The sequence below is a fragment of the Typopeltis vanoorti genome, chromosome 8, assembly GCF_054136105.1.
Source record: "Typopeltis vanoorti isolate ZY-2024b chromosome 8, IOZ_Tvanoo_1.0, whole genome shotgun sequence".
Classification (NCBI taxonomy): domain Eukaryota; kingdom Metazoa; phylum Arthropoda; class Arachnida; order Uropygi; family Thelyphonidae; genus Typopeltis; species Typopeltis vanoorti.
In genome coordinates this window covers 114,349,568-114,368,241 of record NC_143556.1, presented here as the reverse complement: position 1 = coordinate 114,368,241, position 18,674 = coordinate 114,349,568, and the positions used below count along the sequence as shown (strand labels likewise).

The 18,674-nt window shown below is 37.2% G+C and overlaps 1 protein-coding gene across 1 annotated transcript in view; it reads right to left on the bottom strand.

Annotated features, from left to right (window-relative positions):
* LOC150104294 (uncharacterized) overlaps positions 1 to 18,674 on the bottom strand; it is a 636,238-nt gene that overhangs the window by 45,364 nt on the left and 572,200 nt on the right. The window contains exons 47-48 of the mRNA XM_090396452.1: positions 15,933 to 16,106; positions 1,024 to 1,185 (exon numbers count right to left, since the gene is read on the bottom strand). Of these exons, the coding sequence (XP_090252578.1) occupies positions 1,024 to 1,185; positions 15,933 to 16,106 (336 nt within the window). The remainder of the gene's footprint in view (positions 1 to 1,023; positions 1,186 to 15,932; positions 16,107 to 18,674) is intronic.

The following is an 18,674-nucleotide window of genomic DNA, read 5'->3' as shown; positions in this document are numbered from 1 at the left end:
TCAAGCTGATAGAAATGTACCTTGTATTAGAAATGATTACCTCATATAGCCATGCGATATACTAAAGGTAAAATTATAAAAAACTAAGAACCTTATAGTACAGTTTTTCTTCAGTGAAAGCTATAAAAGTTGATAGAAATATATTTAGTACTCTGTCTATATGTATGACTAACATGCAAATTTCAAAATAACTTCCTTATAATTTAAGGTTGTTGTATAAAGTTTTTTCCACTAAGGTAGAAAGTAAATTATACTGGACAAGAAATTATATTCTTGTTTACTCTTTTATCTAAGTGTAAGCAAACAAAGTTTGCATGTGAAGTAGCTTTACAACTAGGCTACTTGTAAATAGAGACTGAAGACTTTGCATTAATTTCCATAGTATCCCCATAAGGGGATGGTGTGGAAGGAATGTTGCGAGAATAAGAATGAGAGGAGTGATGAAATATATAAAGCACAGGCCAGGAAAGTTACCCATATTATGCAGAAAGCTAAATTGGCTATGCAGACTAAAGAAAGAATGAATGTCGAAGAATAACTTTAGTGAAGGCAGGTGTGCTCTTGTGTCAGAAGTTGACGAGATTATTCATTTAATGAGTGCTCACTTTCCTTTGTAAGTATAATTAACTTAAGATTTGTTTGAACTCTTGCAACTAAATCCACTTTGCTGTATGCATAAACTTTTATTTTCTTATATTAGCTTAAAATATGGATAAAGACAAAAATTATTTCCTCTCCAGCATTACACACTCAACCCAGAAAAAAAATGAGAAAATTTATCACATAGGAACAGTCAAAAAGTTAATAACAAAATCTTCATCCCTTAAGCAAAGCACTTCAGCCAATGTTTATGTTCACATAAATAATTTACACTTGTAAATTATTTATGCATAAAAATCAATGTGAGTAGGTAAAGCTGTTGTTATTTTTATTGAAACATACGATTGCATACATGGTAAAGATAATTTTCAAATTACATCTGCTAACTTCCTATTTTGTCATAAGAATAAAAAAAAAATATACCTCTACATTCTTGGACAGACATGGCACTGCTACTGCGAGTGGTGAGACCAGGTCCACAAGGTATGCAACTGAATGCGCCTTCATCAGGCTGGTACAAACCATAGCCACAAGGCTGGCACTGTCCAGCAGAATTATCATAAAAATATCCCGGAAGACAATGTTCTGTAATTGGAAAAATAAAAGGAAAGAAAGAAAGAGTATACTAATTATAAACAATTTTTCAATGAAAATAAGGTAATCAAAACCTGAATATTATCTAATCAATAAATAAGACTTGCTTATTATCAATACAGCAGAGAAAAAAAAACTATTACTCATGCCAATATCATGGAGATGAAAGTAATTTTAGTCATTATTTACAATATTGAGTACTTGCATGGAACATAAGGATTCATACTAGGAGTATATGTCAGTCCACATAATACTTATCAACACGTATTCTTAAATCTCATTCATTGGCAATTAATTAACACTTATCAGTCTGTCAAGAATGGCAAAATAATCTCACTGCGATAGGAGATGTAGTCAAGAAGTTAGAGGAATGAGGTGACATTGAAAATATTTTATTAAAGTATCATTATTGCCAAATAACAGAAAAGCAACTAAATCAATTCAAGAATGACATAATACATTCATGACCACAACATGAAAAGAACTGTGAAAAGAATGAGCTACAAGAATTAAACGACTGCAAAGCTACTGAACTCAGATGATATTCAAGAGATGGCTGTAGTGGTGTAAAATAAAAGGACTACAGCACATTGAAGTAAGAACACGCATTAACCAATTCTAATGATGATTAATGTTCAGCCAGTCATGTTTTTTTTTTTGTATAAATAGAGAAATTCAATGATGCTATAATTAACAAATTTATGTGGATCCTACAAAACATTAGTATAGGGCCAGTGAATAATTAACGTTAAATTTGTGCTCCCGCATTTTATCGTAATTGCAAATGTTTTTTTGAACAAAATAAGCAGCAAATGAAAAAGTAACAGAAGGTACTAAGCAGCCGATTACTACAGTACAACTCTTAAGTACCCATAGTCCATTAAATCTGCTATATTTTACAACTAAAAAACAGCCAGGTTAAAGTGCTATGCCTACTGTCAGAAATAAAGATGGCAGCAACAAAAGCCAACAACAGAAGACTACATTGAGTCCCGTCAGCGTAGCGTCACCGCTCACCAACAAACCGGATGACATTACGAAGTGCCGCACCTGTGAAACTGAAGTCAAAGAAGGGAAAAAAGGTATATTGTGCGATTTCTGCTGCAACTGGATACATATTTCTTGTGCGAAAATAAATGAATCGGCGCACAAGCTTTTCACCGATCTAAACCAGCCTTACTTCTGTATGATGTGCCTCCCTTCTGTAAAACAGATACTAAACCTTAGCAAAAGAGTCGCAAACCTCAAGCAGCAGCTTAATATCGTGATCGATACCTTCTCCTCCAAAATCAGAAAGTTGGAAACTAAGCTTGAGACGCTCAACGATCAGTGCCCGACCGCAAGTGCACCAGTGCCTGCTAATGAACTTCATGAACTAATCGTATCATCGGTACATGAGTCACTCGAGGCCGAAAATAGGAAACTCCATGCTGTTATCCTGAACTTTCTGACAGAAAACGGTAAATCCCTAAAAGAAGACATTGGCAAACTTGCATGAGAATGCAATTTCGATCCCAGAAACATCGTCAAATTGCATCGTATCAGACCCATAAACAAAAGAAAGGACGGAACGAACTATCCACATCTCATGAAAGTGACTTGCGACTCGCCAATAAACACAACCAAATTTATAACAGCGATAAACAACAAGCTAAAGGACACTTGCCCACAGTCGCACATACATGCTCAACCTGATTTACTTTTGCCCAGAGAGAACAAAGATGCCAACTCTGAAAACAACTAGAAGAAAAACACCAAAATGGAGACAACAGTTGGGTAATAGACTACAATCAATCCAAACTAGTACAAAAACCAAGTGACGCCAGTAGCCATCAAGAACACCAGCACGTAGGCACTGCATAGGAAACATGCAGGACCCTTGGGGTTAAATCCATTCCTCACAGAACCTTGCATATCCACTACACCAACATCCGTGGCCTCAACTCTAACCTCAACAGCATCCACTACCACCTGCAGTCCATCAAACCTCATCTACTCTTTTTAATCGAAACTCGAATCTCACCCCCCCCAGCACTATTCATCTCAACCTTCCTAACTATACACTATTTAACTCCTTTCGACCCAAGGGTGGCGTCTATGCATATATCCACTCTGACATACCCTGCCAGAGAACAACTAGCTTGGAATCGCCTGACTTCGACCTTCTTTGGCTGAAGATATCCCTCCTCCACTCAGTCAAATTCATCTGCTGTCTCTATCGCTCTAATACCACCAATCACTCAGAGCTCTTTCATTTCCTCTCCTTAAAAGTTGATTATATCCAGCCGCACTCCCCAAGCAGCGAAATCATCCTCCTGGGTGATTTCAACATCCATAACACCAATTGGCTTTCCTCTTCCAGTCATACAGATCCTGCAGGCAGACATGCTGAAACATTTGCAGTCACTAATGACCTCACTCAAATTGTTCAAAAACTGACCAGAATACCAGATAACCCAAACCACTTCCCAAATACCCCTCCAAATATGCAGTGAATGTAGTAAGCCCCCTGGGTAATTCTGACCACAATTTAGTGCTCATCTCCTCCCCCATGCAACAATACCTACACAGTTACTCCCACACAAGAGTAGTTTGGCATTATAATAGTGCCAAATGGGACAGTCTCCGAGACTACTATGCTTCATTCCCATGGTTAGACTATTGTTTACGGTCTTCAGTCCAGACATATGCACCGAACGCATCACCAAAGTGATCCTCGCTGGCATGAAAGCATATATTCCCCACACTACTCAGACCTACCGTCCAGTAACTAAACCCTGGTTCTCCAAAAAATGTGCCATGGCTGTACAAATGAAAAGTCAGGCATACCACAACTGGCTCAAATCAAGAACCCCCATCCTCGTTCAATGCCTACGCTGAAGCCCGAAACAAATGCAAGAAAACTATCCATACTTCTAAAACAGATTCTGAACGGGCAAAAAAGCAGGAAGATTGCAGCCTGTCCAAACAGCAGGCGTGCCTTTTGGTCCCTTGCCAAGGCAATTGGCCATAACTTTTGCTCTATACTACTCCCACCTCTATCATACCCAGATGGCTCATTTGCAACATCACCCATAGAAAAAGCTAACCTCCTGGCGTCACACTTTGCCTCCACAATGCACACATAAGTCAATGGCAAATGCCCTCCAGTCATTCCAACATACAATTTCCCCTATATCCTTTTGCCAAAAAGACATCACAAACCTGCTATCTAAATTAGACAGAAAAAGTCTCCTGGCCCAGACGGAATTCCTCCATTTATCTTGACGGTCTGTGTATCTGAACTGACTCCTATCCTATGTCACCGGTACAAACTCTCTTACTCCACTGGTATATATGTCCCAAAACCTGGAAACTGGCCTATATTCAGTGGTGAGCTATAAGGGGCTAGCAGGGGCTCTCGCGAACCCTTTGTTAAATTTTTCTCAAATTTGTGAACCCCTTGTTCTTGTTTAATAATCTTGTAGAACTAGAAAATACCACTGTGGAATGTATACATACTACTATAATTGCTACTTTAAATTCATATGGATTTTCTGATAACCATATAAAAAAACCATTTCATTGCATTTTGTTCTGATGGAGTTAGTGTAATGTTAGGAAAGAAATCAGGTGTTGCAATCAAACTTCTACAAAAATTTCCCAACGTTGTGATTTGGCATTGCGCTCATCGTTTACACTTAGCATTAGATGATTTGATACAAAACATTAAAAAAATATCATTTTGAAATATTTATGGATACATTATATGCTTTTTATCATCAATCCTCAAAAAATCAATGAGAATTAAATACAATCATAAAAGACTTGGTATCGAAATTTCAAAGATCGGCCATGTGTTTGGACCACGATGGCCAGCTGATAGTTTACAAAGGGCTCTTGCTATGTGGAGAAATTACCCGGCTTTATGCAAGCATTTTGCATCGAACGATAAATATAAGGGCTTTTTAAACCGACTTCTCAATTTAGAATTTTTAAAAGATCTAGCATTAACGATTGATATCCTACAGGAATTATCATAACTATCAGAAGCTCTGCAAAGTTGCAATATAAGTTTTATAAGGGCTAAGTTAGGCTTTTTTTTTTTTTTTTTTTACTCGACAATGCGAGCCCTTTGTTAAAATTTCCATAGCTCACCACTGCCTATATTCAACCCATTCCTAAAAAGGGTGACAAATCACTGCCATCTAACTACTGCCCTATCTCAAGTAATGGAGAAAATCATCAACACTCAACTCGTAATCTGCCTTGAAAGTACCCGGCTATTAACCGACCACCAGTACGGATTCCGCCAAAGCTGTTCAACAGGAGATCTACTCTCATACATCACCCATCACTGGACAAACACTATGGAGAAATTCAGCAAATCCCAAGTAGTTGCACTTGATATCTACAAAGCCTTTGACCGAGTCTGGCACAAAGGCTTACTAAGCAAACACCCATCATTTGGACTGCCTCAGGACTTCTGCAGATGGATTGCCAGCTTCCTGTCTGGACGCACCCTGTGTGTGTAATGGTAGATGGCTCCCTATCCTCTCGCCATCCAACTAATGCCGGGGTCCCTCAAGGCTCAGTTCTCTCACCAACCCTCTTCCTTCTATATATCAATGACCTACTTCAGTTGACCTCTAACTCAATACACAGTTTTGCAGATGACAGCACACTACATTCCTCCCTTTCATTTGACAACACTACCCTACACAACGCACTTCAACCCACAGAACATCAACCACCAATGCCTTAATTCTGACCTCCAAGCCATCCTCCGATGGGGCTCGACAACCTTGTCAACTTCAACGCTAGTAAAACCTAGTTCTGTCCTATTTCTCACAAAAAAGAACCATTTTCCCCCAGCATTGTTTTCGATAACACTCAAATTCACAGACAAGATGAAATTTCTCTTCTCGGAATTACCTTGACATCAAGGCTCTCCTGGCATAAACACATCACAGCCATTGCATCCTCAGCTTCCAAAAAACTAGGTTTTCTTTTTCGCTCAAGATGCTACTGTACCTCTAAACAGCTGTTAACTCGCAAATCCGCCCAGCTCTCAAATACTGCTCTCACATCTGGAGTGGGGCTCCAAAAAAGCTCCCTCAAAATGCTTGACTCACTACAGAGGAGAGCAATTAGACTAATAAATGACCCATCCCTCACCAACTCGCTCCCCCATTTTCACATAGATGCTTGGTCACTGCAATCTGTATATTCTATAAATACTTTCACGGGAAAGGTTCAGAAACAGCATCAATAATTCCCCCACCCTGTACTAAGCCCATTGGAACACATACAGCTATCACCCAACATCCTTTTACAGTATACCTTGAAACCCTTAGAACAAGTTTCTTCTCCTCCTCATTCATCCCTGCTACTGCAGTACTGTGGAATAGTCTCCCCTGACGTATTTGCCAAGGAATACAATATGCAGGCGTTCAAATCAAATGCAATCAAGTTTCTCCTTGCACAACCCATCATCCATATATGGTACTAACGTACTACAGGTTGACCAGCCAACCTCCTGTATATGGGCCCAACATAACAAATAAATAATAGTGCCAGTTAATCAAAATTTCATTATTCTGTTCATTACACAAACTCATTAAAAAAAGAAACTTCAACCTGGATCAGTCTACTGATGGATGACAGTCTCTCCCAATTCTCTTTATTTCATTGCATTCCTAACAATTTCATCTCTATCTCTTCTTTGGTCTTCTGTTTTGTGTAATGCCATTCTGTTAATAATTTAGGCCATCGTGCACTGCAATGTTTCAAGCCCATCTCCATTTTGAAAGCATAATACACCTGATGATATCCTATAGACCTGTTCTTGATCTTATCAAATGTGAGGGTATTAAGTGTTACATTGAGCATATTCATTTTCATTCTTCTCTGGGTAACTTTCAATTTGTGAATCATATTTTGAGTTCCAGGTTTCAATGACATATGTAATTACAGGCTGAATAAAAACACTGACTGAAAGCTTTCTCCTTCAAACGAATGAGAATGTTATCTTTGAAGATATCTTTCATCCAACCTTACTGTATCCTTCTTTTTGTGCATCATTAATTTTTATGCTTTGTCCCAGATAAACATGTAAATATATCTTCTTCCACTTTTCTATCTTCAAAAAATAATTCTTTTTCATCCTCAACCCAATTTGACTGGCCATTTGAGCTAATTCTGTTTGAGTCCTGCATCTTCTCTCAAGGGAACTATATCATGTTAGAATATGTTTGTATAAAGAAACAAAAGTATTATTATTATTATGTGACACCTCCAAGGAGTCCATGGACTCATTGTGAGATTCATTTTAAAATGAATTTTTTATTATATTGTATTGTAAAGCTTCTTACTACAAGCTTTGTTGGACTGCTTCAACAATTATTAAACATCAATAAAAAGGTTCCAAGGTGAAAATTCATAAAAATATTAAATACTGCTCAATTAATGCTATAAGATGACTAGAAAAAAGTTTGGGTAGTTTTTAAAAAGTTAATATTTTGACAAAAATGTGTAGACAGTGCTTCTCTGTTAGTGCAGGGGATAATAAATCAGATGATACTAGTAAGAGTGAAGGCTGGTAAAACAAAGAAAAGTGAATGAAAAGAAAAAAAAAGTTATGCCAATTACAGTTATTCTAGTATAAACTGGACATAAAAGATACAAAGGCAACCAACGCATGCCATTTGGAGATGATAGTGTGGGTGATATGCCCAAAAGTGGTTTAAAAATATGTGCCAAGTAATGAATCCTGGGGAGTAGTATTCCAAATATGTAAGGTCATTAGTAGTGTGCACAGGGTCTGTTTTGGGAACATTATTGTTTAACTTGCATGTTATGTATTGGGAGAGGCTTAACTAGAGATATACAACTGCTTGCAGATGATGCAAAGTTGGAAAGAACTAAGAAGGGGTAAAGCAGATGTGGCCTAACAGGAGAAAGTGAATTAAAAATGCCAAGAAACTATATTCTTGTTTAATCTTTTATCCAAGTGTAATATGAGGTCTCAATAAAAAATCAAAACTAGTTTGGTGGCCCTTCCCATAATGAATAGCTTTATACACACCTGAAAGGATTTGTGCTTCGATTTGTGGGATTAATGTGAGGTCACTAGCCTCTATATACAAGTAGCCTAGATGTGAAGATACTGTAGATACAAACTTCGTTCTTGCACTCGGATTAAAGATTAAACACAAATACAATTTCTTGGTGGCATCTATAATTTAATTTATAAGCAAGTGAAAAAACTTTCAACAAAGAGTAAGTGAATAGACTGCGTGGGTGGGCAAGTGAGTGAAGCTATCAGTTTAATGCTATTAAGGTCTTGAAATTTCATAGGCAAGACATTTGTGGACAGACTTGAAGTTTAGGGGTCACATCACTACAATTGTGAGACAATCACAATGGCTTATGATGATGATGACGATGATGGGGATTTTAACATGCAGAAAGAAAGAGGTTATGGTTCCCTTAGGTCTCAATAGCAGCATACAGCCTACTATTTACATATCTGGTTGTCTGATTTTGAAGAGGATGAGAATATCTAACAGAGAACCTAAAGAAGATTTACTAAGTGTGTGTAGAGTCTCTGGAATTTGGGATATGAAGACAAATGGAATGCAATTTGTCAAGCCTTGTGCAAAGAAGGAGAGGGGGAATATGACCAAGACCAAAGGGAGATGGTCAAGGGGTATTTGAAGAAAGCAGCATCAGACTGTACACTCAGAAGGAGAAGGAAAAATCAGGTAGGAATCAGATGGCTAAACAGCATCATTAGCAGGAGTTACAGCAGAAAAAAATGTGTGGAAGGAATATAAATAAAAAGGTGATGAAAAATCCATGAGTAGTTCCTTACTATACAGGGTTCCCCTGCTAGCTTAATAATGTGGCCAAATGTAATGTCATATACTACATAATAAAGAGATCACAAGCTGCATACTATATTGATGGAAATGAACTGCAGGAGTTGGGAATGATTATCTGAGGGAGTTGAAGAATACGCTGATGAATGGGGATAGGGAAGTTATTATTCTCCTTTATAAGGCTTTAATAAGGTCACATCTGGAGTACTGTACACAGCTGTGGTCCTTTGAATTCCACGGAGGATGAAGAAACAGTAGAGAAAATACAAAGTTACCAAGTTTGTGAGAGGGCTATGAAGCTTAAAAACTAGCTGAAAGGCAAAAATCAAAGGACATGATAGAAACATAAATTATTAAAGGACTTTAATAGGAATGACACATACTTTTTTCAAATATATGATAGGAAGGGAGAGAACAAGGAGATCATCCCTGGAAATTGTATAGAAGTGTAGTTGGCAAGGTGTTGAGAGCATTTTTTTTGTTGGTAGCATTTTTTTGGATGGTAGCATATGGGTGGATTCGGTTGCCAGAGGTGGTTGTGAGTGCTTCATTAATGCATGAGTTAAAGGAGTAGGTGTATGATAGCTATTGTGTGAACAATGACTAGAGTGAGTCTCCTGAGATAAGTTGGTGAGGGAGACTGTTACTAGATTAATGTGGAGAACATATTTCATAGAGTAAAGGGAGACAAGGATAGAACAAGAGGCCATTACTGGAAGTTATATACGGAGGGTATGTGCAAGGGAATGGAGAGTAGGAGAGTGGTAGTGGTACTTTGCACAGGATTGCTAAGCAGAATGCATTTAAGTCACTGTTTTATGATCTTTTTGCACAAGAGTGTGGAGCTTGTACAACGTGTCTTTTGACTTCATGGAAGTATGATGTGCTAATCTACCTTTAGGTTGCCTGAATCATGTACAAGGGTGGTCTGACAAGTTCTCGGCCTAACAATGAAAAAATGAATTTATAGCTTCAAAATTATTTTTATTTTTCAACATAATCTCCCTTAAGACTAATACATTTATTCCAGCGATGCTCCAGTGCCATTATCCTGTTCCTGTAGTGGTTCTCAGTAAGATCTGTAAAATACCCCTCTACAGCTGCAATCGCCTCTTGATTCGAAGAAAAATGCTGACCAGTGAGGAAGAGTTTTAATTTTGGGAAGAGACAGAAGTCAGAGGGAGCCAAATCTGAGGAACAGCATGGATGTTCCAACAATTCTTAGTGCAGATCCCTTAATTTTCCCATTACCAAAACACCTTTGTGAGCAGGTGCATTGTCCTGATAAAAGATGATTTTTTTTCTTCTGCAAACCGGGTCTTTTCTCACAAATTATCGGAATAATATTCCTTGGTTATTGTTTTACCATTTTCAAGATAATTAACAAACAAAATGCCTTTAGCATCTCAAAACACCAATGCTATGACCTTTCCTGCTGATGGACAATCATCCAATACCATATCGTGCATTTGTTCAATGATTTCTGGTGGTGTTACTCTTGTTGGACGTCTTTCACGTGGATCATCTTCAAGGCTGGTACAGCCATGTTTAAACTCAGCAGCCCATTTCTTAATTGTCGAAAATGAAGGAGAAGAGTGCCCATAAACTTTTATGAACTTCGAATGAATTTCTTTTGCTGTTAAGCCTTCTTTTACAAAGAATTTCATAACCGCACGATATCAATTTTATTCATTTATTATTATTATATGAGACCTCCCGGGAAACCAAAGAATCATCGAGGGAGGGCATCTACTCTACCAACTCCATCTACTGCCCACCACTAGCATTTCCACAGACAATCACAAACATCCATGCCCATGGCAGGATTCGAACCCGCAGCCTTTTGGCTGGAGAGTGGATACGCTAACCACTCGGCCAACCAGGCCAGCGTCCTTCAAGGGATACAGACAACACTTTTGCTTCAGACAGCTGTATAAAACAAACTACTTGATAAAATGACTTGCAATTTTACATGGTTGCTTATGACAGATGTACCAACCAAGAAAAAAAAAATCTTGCCGATAGTGTTGCCATCTACGGTTGAAGCTGAGAACTTTTCAGACCACCTTCATATATATATATTTATTATCTTTCTTTTCAGTCTTGGGAACTTGTCTTCTCCATTCAAAATAATGAGAACCATATTGATAGGAACAGTGTAAACACCTGGCACGGTCATTGTGATATTTAAACTATCTTTAGTTTTGGCATACATTTTGTCCAAGAATTTATTGTAATAGTATCATTTCTAGGCCATGAAGTCAGAAGATTCATCAGAGGACACCTTCTTATACAACCACACATCATTCTTGCCTTGAAACCATTCAGCATTTACTCATTCATCATGCAAATTAAATAGTTTATCTTCCTTACTTAAATGATTCATATAGTTTCCAGGGAAGATGAATGCTCATTCTTTCACTCCCATTACCCTATGCAGTATGACCCCCATATCTATCTGATAGGTTCCTCTCACCAACATGCATGTTTCAATCAATCACTTCTGTTCCTATCTGCCATGCTCTGCAGAGAGCAGCACATTTCTTTAATCTCTCCTAGTACTCGATATTGCAGATACATGAACAATTATGTGAAATAATGTGAGCAATTATAAATTACAATGAATACTGAGAATTTAATTATAAATGTCAGTTTAATTTTTCTTCTCATAGATATTCATGATGCCTAAATCTGTGTACAAAAATTCACATGTTTTGATTTTTTTATGGTGCATCAGCATCAATTCATCATGTCAAAAGGTAAAAGCCACTAACTGTAAAGTAAGACATGTGGTAATTATCCAACGACAGCAATAGAGCAATTTTCCAGTGGTCTGTGTGTGGGGATGCAGTTTCTCAATATCGCTCTCACTCAGATGCAAACCATATTCAAGAAAAGCTCTCTTACCCTCAAAATTTATCCCACAGATCAATATATACAAGGTATCTCTCTCTCTCCCTACACATCCTTGCTATCACATCAGAATCATAATCATCACCCTTCTTCTCAGCTCCCTACTATCATACCTGGGCAATATACTAAGAACTCTATCCCTAGCACATTTACATTTCTCAGTCTCTAATAACACTCAAATTGAGTACTGCTTCATTTACACTAATCCTGCAAATCATTCGTTCAAACTAGCACAGTCAATTTATTTGCCCTTACTTCTTTCTCCACAGCCTCAATCACTTTAACTGTAATGATTCTCAAACAAATCTTCAACACCAATTCAAATTTTATATTCTTAACAAATGAAATTCCCAAACAACATTATTCTCTCTCTATTCTACATTCCAAATTTCTACTAAAATCAATCACCTTCAACTTCACATTTAGTGGCATCTTTCCTCTTCTAACAGCCAGTCTCTCTCTTTCCCTGTCCTTAATGCATTTGCATTAATTCACTCCTTAGGCTCCTGAATGATCTAGTGCCAAAGCTGTGGCACTCGCATCACAAACATCCGATTCTTTCCATAAAACATTCTAACTTGGTTTATAGCTGATATCATTACCCTCAGGCAATCTCTGACCACTTGCCATTCTTTCCTTGTAGCTTCTCAAGCCATTGTACTGTTCCAAGATGACTCCTGAGTCTCTCATAATCACAGCCTTATAATTGATCATAAGCCCCTTCTTGACAGAGAATTCCACGTGTTTGGCAACTTCCCAGAACAAGACTGCATGATTACTTTCCTCAGGTGGAAGCACAGTGTCTACCATGGTCATGGATAATACCGTATTTAATTGAATATAACTCACCCTCATGTATATCTTGCCCCCCCCCCCCCCCCCAATTTTACTTTATGAAAAAAGAAATTAAAAAGTTTCACATATACCTAGCACATGAAAAAAGTTTAAAACTTTAAGAAATAGATAGTGAATGTTATTACGGAAGTTTCAGATATTTTGGAATTCGGTGGAATTGTTGAGTTGAAATGCTGAAGAGATTGCTGAAGAATTGTACAGTTGAAATGCCGATTCTCTTCAGAGAATCGGCATTTCAACTTGACAATCGCCAGCTTGCCTTTGTGTTGAGTAACATGATCTTTTGTTAATACCACACCAATCATATGCGAGACTGGTAGTAGTGATAACGAATAGCAGATTCTTGGTAAGTCATACCCATTTTCAGTTTTTTAAATCATGGTGATCTTATGATTCCTAAATGATAAAAGGACAAGCAATAATAAAACTGTTTGTTTTAATTTAATTACAGAAGCACTGTCCCTAAAGATTCAAATATGTCATGTGATGAAGGTGAGCAGCTGATCATGTAAATAACATTCATAATTAAAATTTAAATACATTCATTTTATAAAGGTGAGCAATTATAAATTACAATGAATACTCAGAATGTAATTATAAACATCAATTTAATTTTTTCTGAAAATCCCCACATATATCTTGTACCACAATTTTTTAACTTTCATTTTAAGGGAAAAAGTGTGAGTTATATTTGAGTAAATACAGTATATCTTCTGATGCTATTATCAGATCCAACACCCTCAAACCTCTTGTCCCCTTTATAACATGCATGTTGTTTTATGTAATTATCCCTTAGCAACTGTATAATTTCCACTTACATCTTGATATGTCCCCCTTTCCTCTCTCCAATCTATGTCCCCATAGTTAGTCTCCCATAATAATTATTCAGCCTACATTCATTGTATTGATTTGGTGGTACATAACATCTACATCTTCATGTGGATCCCCTGGTCTATAGCAGCACCCAACAACGTATTTTGTCCTATTGCCTCCCTTACATCAGAGTCTCAAATGAACCATCTCCCTCAGACTAAAAACCTCTTTAACTTCTAATTTTGTTGGTTGTAATTCTGCAGCTATCATCAGCAATACTCCACCTCCTGTCCTGTTCCTTTTATCCTCCCTGAAACTACAATACTCTTTACATTCTATCCCTGTAATTATATCATTTTAAGTCAACTAGATCTCAGTGATGCCTATAATTTTTGGCCAAGATGAGCTTGCCAATGCCAAAAACTCTTTGTCCTTATTCCTGATACTTCTTGCATTTGTGTACATGCATTTCACTGTTCCTTTTTACCCGTACTTAACGGTATGTAATGTCATTACCAACCTATTTAAATTGGAGACCTGTGAAATCCCGTTCGGCATTGCATCATTACTGTACCCATGCTCATTTATCACAGGAGTGGCCAGACACATGCTAGATTTTATCCTCCATAATATCTCTAGTTTCACTTGTTTTGCACTGTCACTCTCTCTCACTAAACAACACTTTCTCCAAACATTCTAATTCCAAAACCATTCAAATGCAGTCTATCAGACAGAACCAAGTCTTTTTGTCCATCAAACTCACCCCATACATCAATAAACTGCACACCATTCCTCCTGCAAAATCTCCTCATTGACAATCATGGCCCTTCTTCTTAGTTCTGTCAGTAGACTCTCAATCTTTACTTTCATGGTCTTCATTTTATTATTATTATTCAGGCCTCCATGGAGTCAAAAGACTCATCGTGGGAGGTCCTTTCTAAGAAACACAAGTCTATCAAGACTCATCGAGGGAGGTTCCTCCCAGGAAACACAAAGTCTATCATACCACTCCTTAAATGCATTGACCGTTCTCGATCTCACCATTCCATCAGGCAATGCATTCCATGGTTCAACCACCTTCCATTCAAAAAAACCACTCCTTATCCTCTTTCTCACAGTTTCCTTTCGTAACTTCCAGGGATGGCCCCTTGTCATGACTTCTTCCTGCTGTTCAACCAAACGAAGGAACTCCCCAGTGTCAACCCTGTAACCACCTCTGAACAGTTTAAAAGTCTCTATCATATCGCCTCTCCTTCTTTTATCCACCAAACTCTGCAGTCCACATTCTCTCAGCTGATCCTCATAACTAACATTGTACAGTCCTGACACCATCTTTGTTATCCACCTTTGCACCCTTTCCACAGTTAATTTATCCCCTTCAAATCCTGCTTCCATTTTTGCTTCCATTAACGACTCTTTCATATCATTTGTGCCAGTCAATACAATGAAGTCATTCGCTCCATTCTTCTGCACACTTACAGCACCTGGAAAACATGCTTTCATCACTTTCTCATTTAGTACATCTCTTATCAATGAATCCCCATACAATATTATCTCTTTTCTCCCAGTCTCTCGCACTTTTATGCTTTTCCCATTTAGTCTTTCTTTCATGCTCTGTCCTTCCTTACCACTTGCCAATCGTCTCTCCAGTCGCTTGAGCCCATGTTTTGTCCTGTGAAGGAGTTCACGTAAGCATGCAATTTCTTTCCATGCTAACATCTCTTCATCCACATTACTTTCAACCACTTCTTTCAAACTCTCAGCCATATTTTGTGCATTATCACTCACAGCTACCGCATTCTCCATGAAACCTTGACAATCATGCCTTATATCCGTATTATCAGTCACTTCATTCTTTCGTGACTCACATTTCTTATATTTATTTACAAAACATTTCCAAGAAATATTTTCTTTGTTCTCTCTCTCGTACCACAAACCATTCACTCTTGGAAACAAATACAGTACATCAAAAACACAATACATTGAACTAAATCCTGCACATTAATATCGGCCAACACTGATGTCTTGGTCACCATTTTTCTCGTGCATCGGTGCCATAACGAAAAATGATTCTGAAAAGAATATCACTTAATGATAGATGATTAAAACAACATGACTTAACTGCAAAGTCAAAATAAACAAAATACAACCAAATATATATAAAACAATTTCACTAATATCTACTAAAAAATAACAACTTAGTGAGCAACACTGTACATGCACTCTATGCAACTGTGCAAAGCAAATTAAATTTGATTTTTATCGCAATTGTATATTTAAACAAAAATGAAATACCTTTACATTCATCAGGGGATCTTGCTCCAGAAGAGGCTGTGATACCATACCTTCCACCTATTTCTGGACATGACTGACAATGAAGATGACCACTTTCATTTTGATATGTGCCAATAGGACAAGGGATACATGATTTTGTAGCATTATCATAATATGTTCCCATAGCACAGTACACTAAAATGAAAAAGAATTTAGGTGAATATGTTCATTTTGTTACATAATGCAGAACTCAAAAAAAGATAACTGAATTTCATGAAATTATACTTGATTAATTGGCTTTTCTATGAAAAATGATAACTTGAATGTGACTAAAGCAGTTTTAAATATTCATCATTAGTACTTATGCCTTTTATGACCCATAGCTGTCATAGCATGTAATTATGTATGTATGTAAAGTTGCTTTAGTTACACACACACAAGGTATTCTAGGATATAACAGTGGATTTGCAAGTTATCCATCTTCATAGAAGAGCCAACTATCTTATGGCAATAGTTTTAAATATTACTAACATAAAATTCTTATAGCATTATAAAAAATATAGAGTACTGCAGTTTCCTGATCTAACATCTAATCCTCATGTTCTAGCAATACATTCTTTTTGCATTCAAGTGGACACCTACAAAAAGTTATCCAAGTGGGTACCTTTTTGTAGGTATTTTGTAGTTATCTACGTGAATACTGAATGAATGAATGAATGAGAATGGCTTGATTTGGGATATAAGCAAATTGCATTCTGTAGTGGCTGAAATATTTCAGACACTGCACTTTAACAAAAACCAAATTATGTGTGCTATTTTTTCCAGAAAAGTGCAAAGAACAGTGAAAACTCATCCAATAGAACAACTGAAGACAGGTCCCATGGATGTATGAAGGATCAAAGGAAGAGGTAAAACTGGATAAATAACAGAAACACTATGCTTATATACTACCTGACTAAAAGAGCATATCATGATTTTTCTCCCCTTCAAGAAACATGAGAAAGGAAGGATCCATAACACCTACAGGAAACTAAATTTCCAGTTAGGGTGCTAGAGATGAAGTAGCCTAGAAAATTTAAGTTTTTATTATTATTATATGTGTATCTCCATGAAGTCAGAAGACTCATCTCAGGAGACCCACACCAACATTTTATACATACAATACCTATCATAGCTCTCATTAAACTCATTCACTGTCAGGGAACTCACAACTAATTCTGGCAATCCATTCATAACTATCCAAGCAAAAATCTAGTCTGCACACCTTTACTAACCATACTGTAACACAACTCCCAGAGTGGCCCCTAGTTCTCTCTCTATTCATCATGTATTGACATTTCCCTGGTGTCAATAATATTATAGAATCCTTTTAATAACTGAAACGTTTCTATCATGTCACCTCTTTTCTGCCCATCAACTAAACTTCACAACTCATACCTTCAACCTATCATCCTAGATAGCATTCCACAGACCTATCAACAGCTTGGACACTCGTTTCTGATCCTCAAGAACTCAAGTGATTAAATCTGGGCTCAGTAGTCAAGATGCAGCCAAATCCCAGCCTTACAGAGGGATAAACACATTCCTATCTTATTAGTGTTTCTCAGCATCCAAGTAATCTTTTGAGCTATTTTAGTAACTTTTGTAATTTGTTTCCTGAACAACTCTGTCGACCATTACCCTCCAAGTACTTAGCCCCATCAGTTTCCTGTAATCCAGTACCATTAATGTGATATACAGTACTTAACCTTTTCAATCCAAAGTGCCATAACCTTAATTTTGCAACATTACATAAATTGATAACGATTATCCTTCTCCCACAATGCCAATTTATTTAAACTCATCCTGTAGGATATCTATATCTTTATCAACCATTGCCCAACTCGGTTTTGCATCACCAGCAAACCGAATACCCCCCCCCATCCCTTAAATCTTTCCCTATATCATGAATATGCAAATTAAAGAGTAGCAGTGCTAATAAAGAACCCTGAGGAACTCCACCATAAAACTTCTCTGGTGTCTGTCTGTCTGTCAATACCCCATCTCCTGTGCTATTCCCTCTATCCTCCCTAAAAATACAGTGTCCTTTACATTCTATTCCTGTAACTGTATCACTTTCTGTCAACTAAGGTCTCACTGATGCTTATAATTTTTGACCAATACAGCGAATCAGAAAGGTCAAAAACTGATTTGTGCTGGAGATTGCAATTGCAGACAGGAAATGAATTCTATACCTACTACAGAAATGTTTTAGAAAATTTTAGCTAATAATTCCCATACTGAGTTTCTTTTCAAGATATGGACTATTCATTATAACATAAATATGTGCATGGCTTGCATGAGAGAATATAGAATCAAGCTATACTGATATTATTACTGGCAGATATCTTTATTTCAATCATCCAAGATAATCCAGTGTACAGATTTAAAATATGAACTGCCCATGTTTATGACTAGCACATTAACGGGGATGTGGCCATTATTTAGTGTTAATAATAATAACAGACTTCCCTGGAGTCAAAAACACATTGTAGGACGTCCCCAAAGTCATCACACAAAAAAGATCATTGAACTGTGCTTAAACTCTTTCACCATTTTCCACATTTACCACACACTCTCAGGTAACGAATTCTACTCACTAATGACCCTCCATGCAAAGAATATGCCCCCCCCCCCTCAAACCTGTTTTCAGAATTTGATAAAGCTCTAAAGAACTGTAACAGTCTAAAGCACCAAGAATATACCAAATCGCAGAAGAAATTT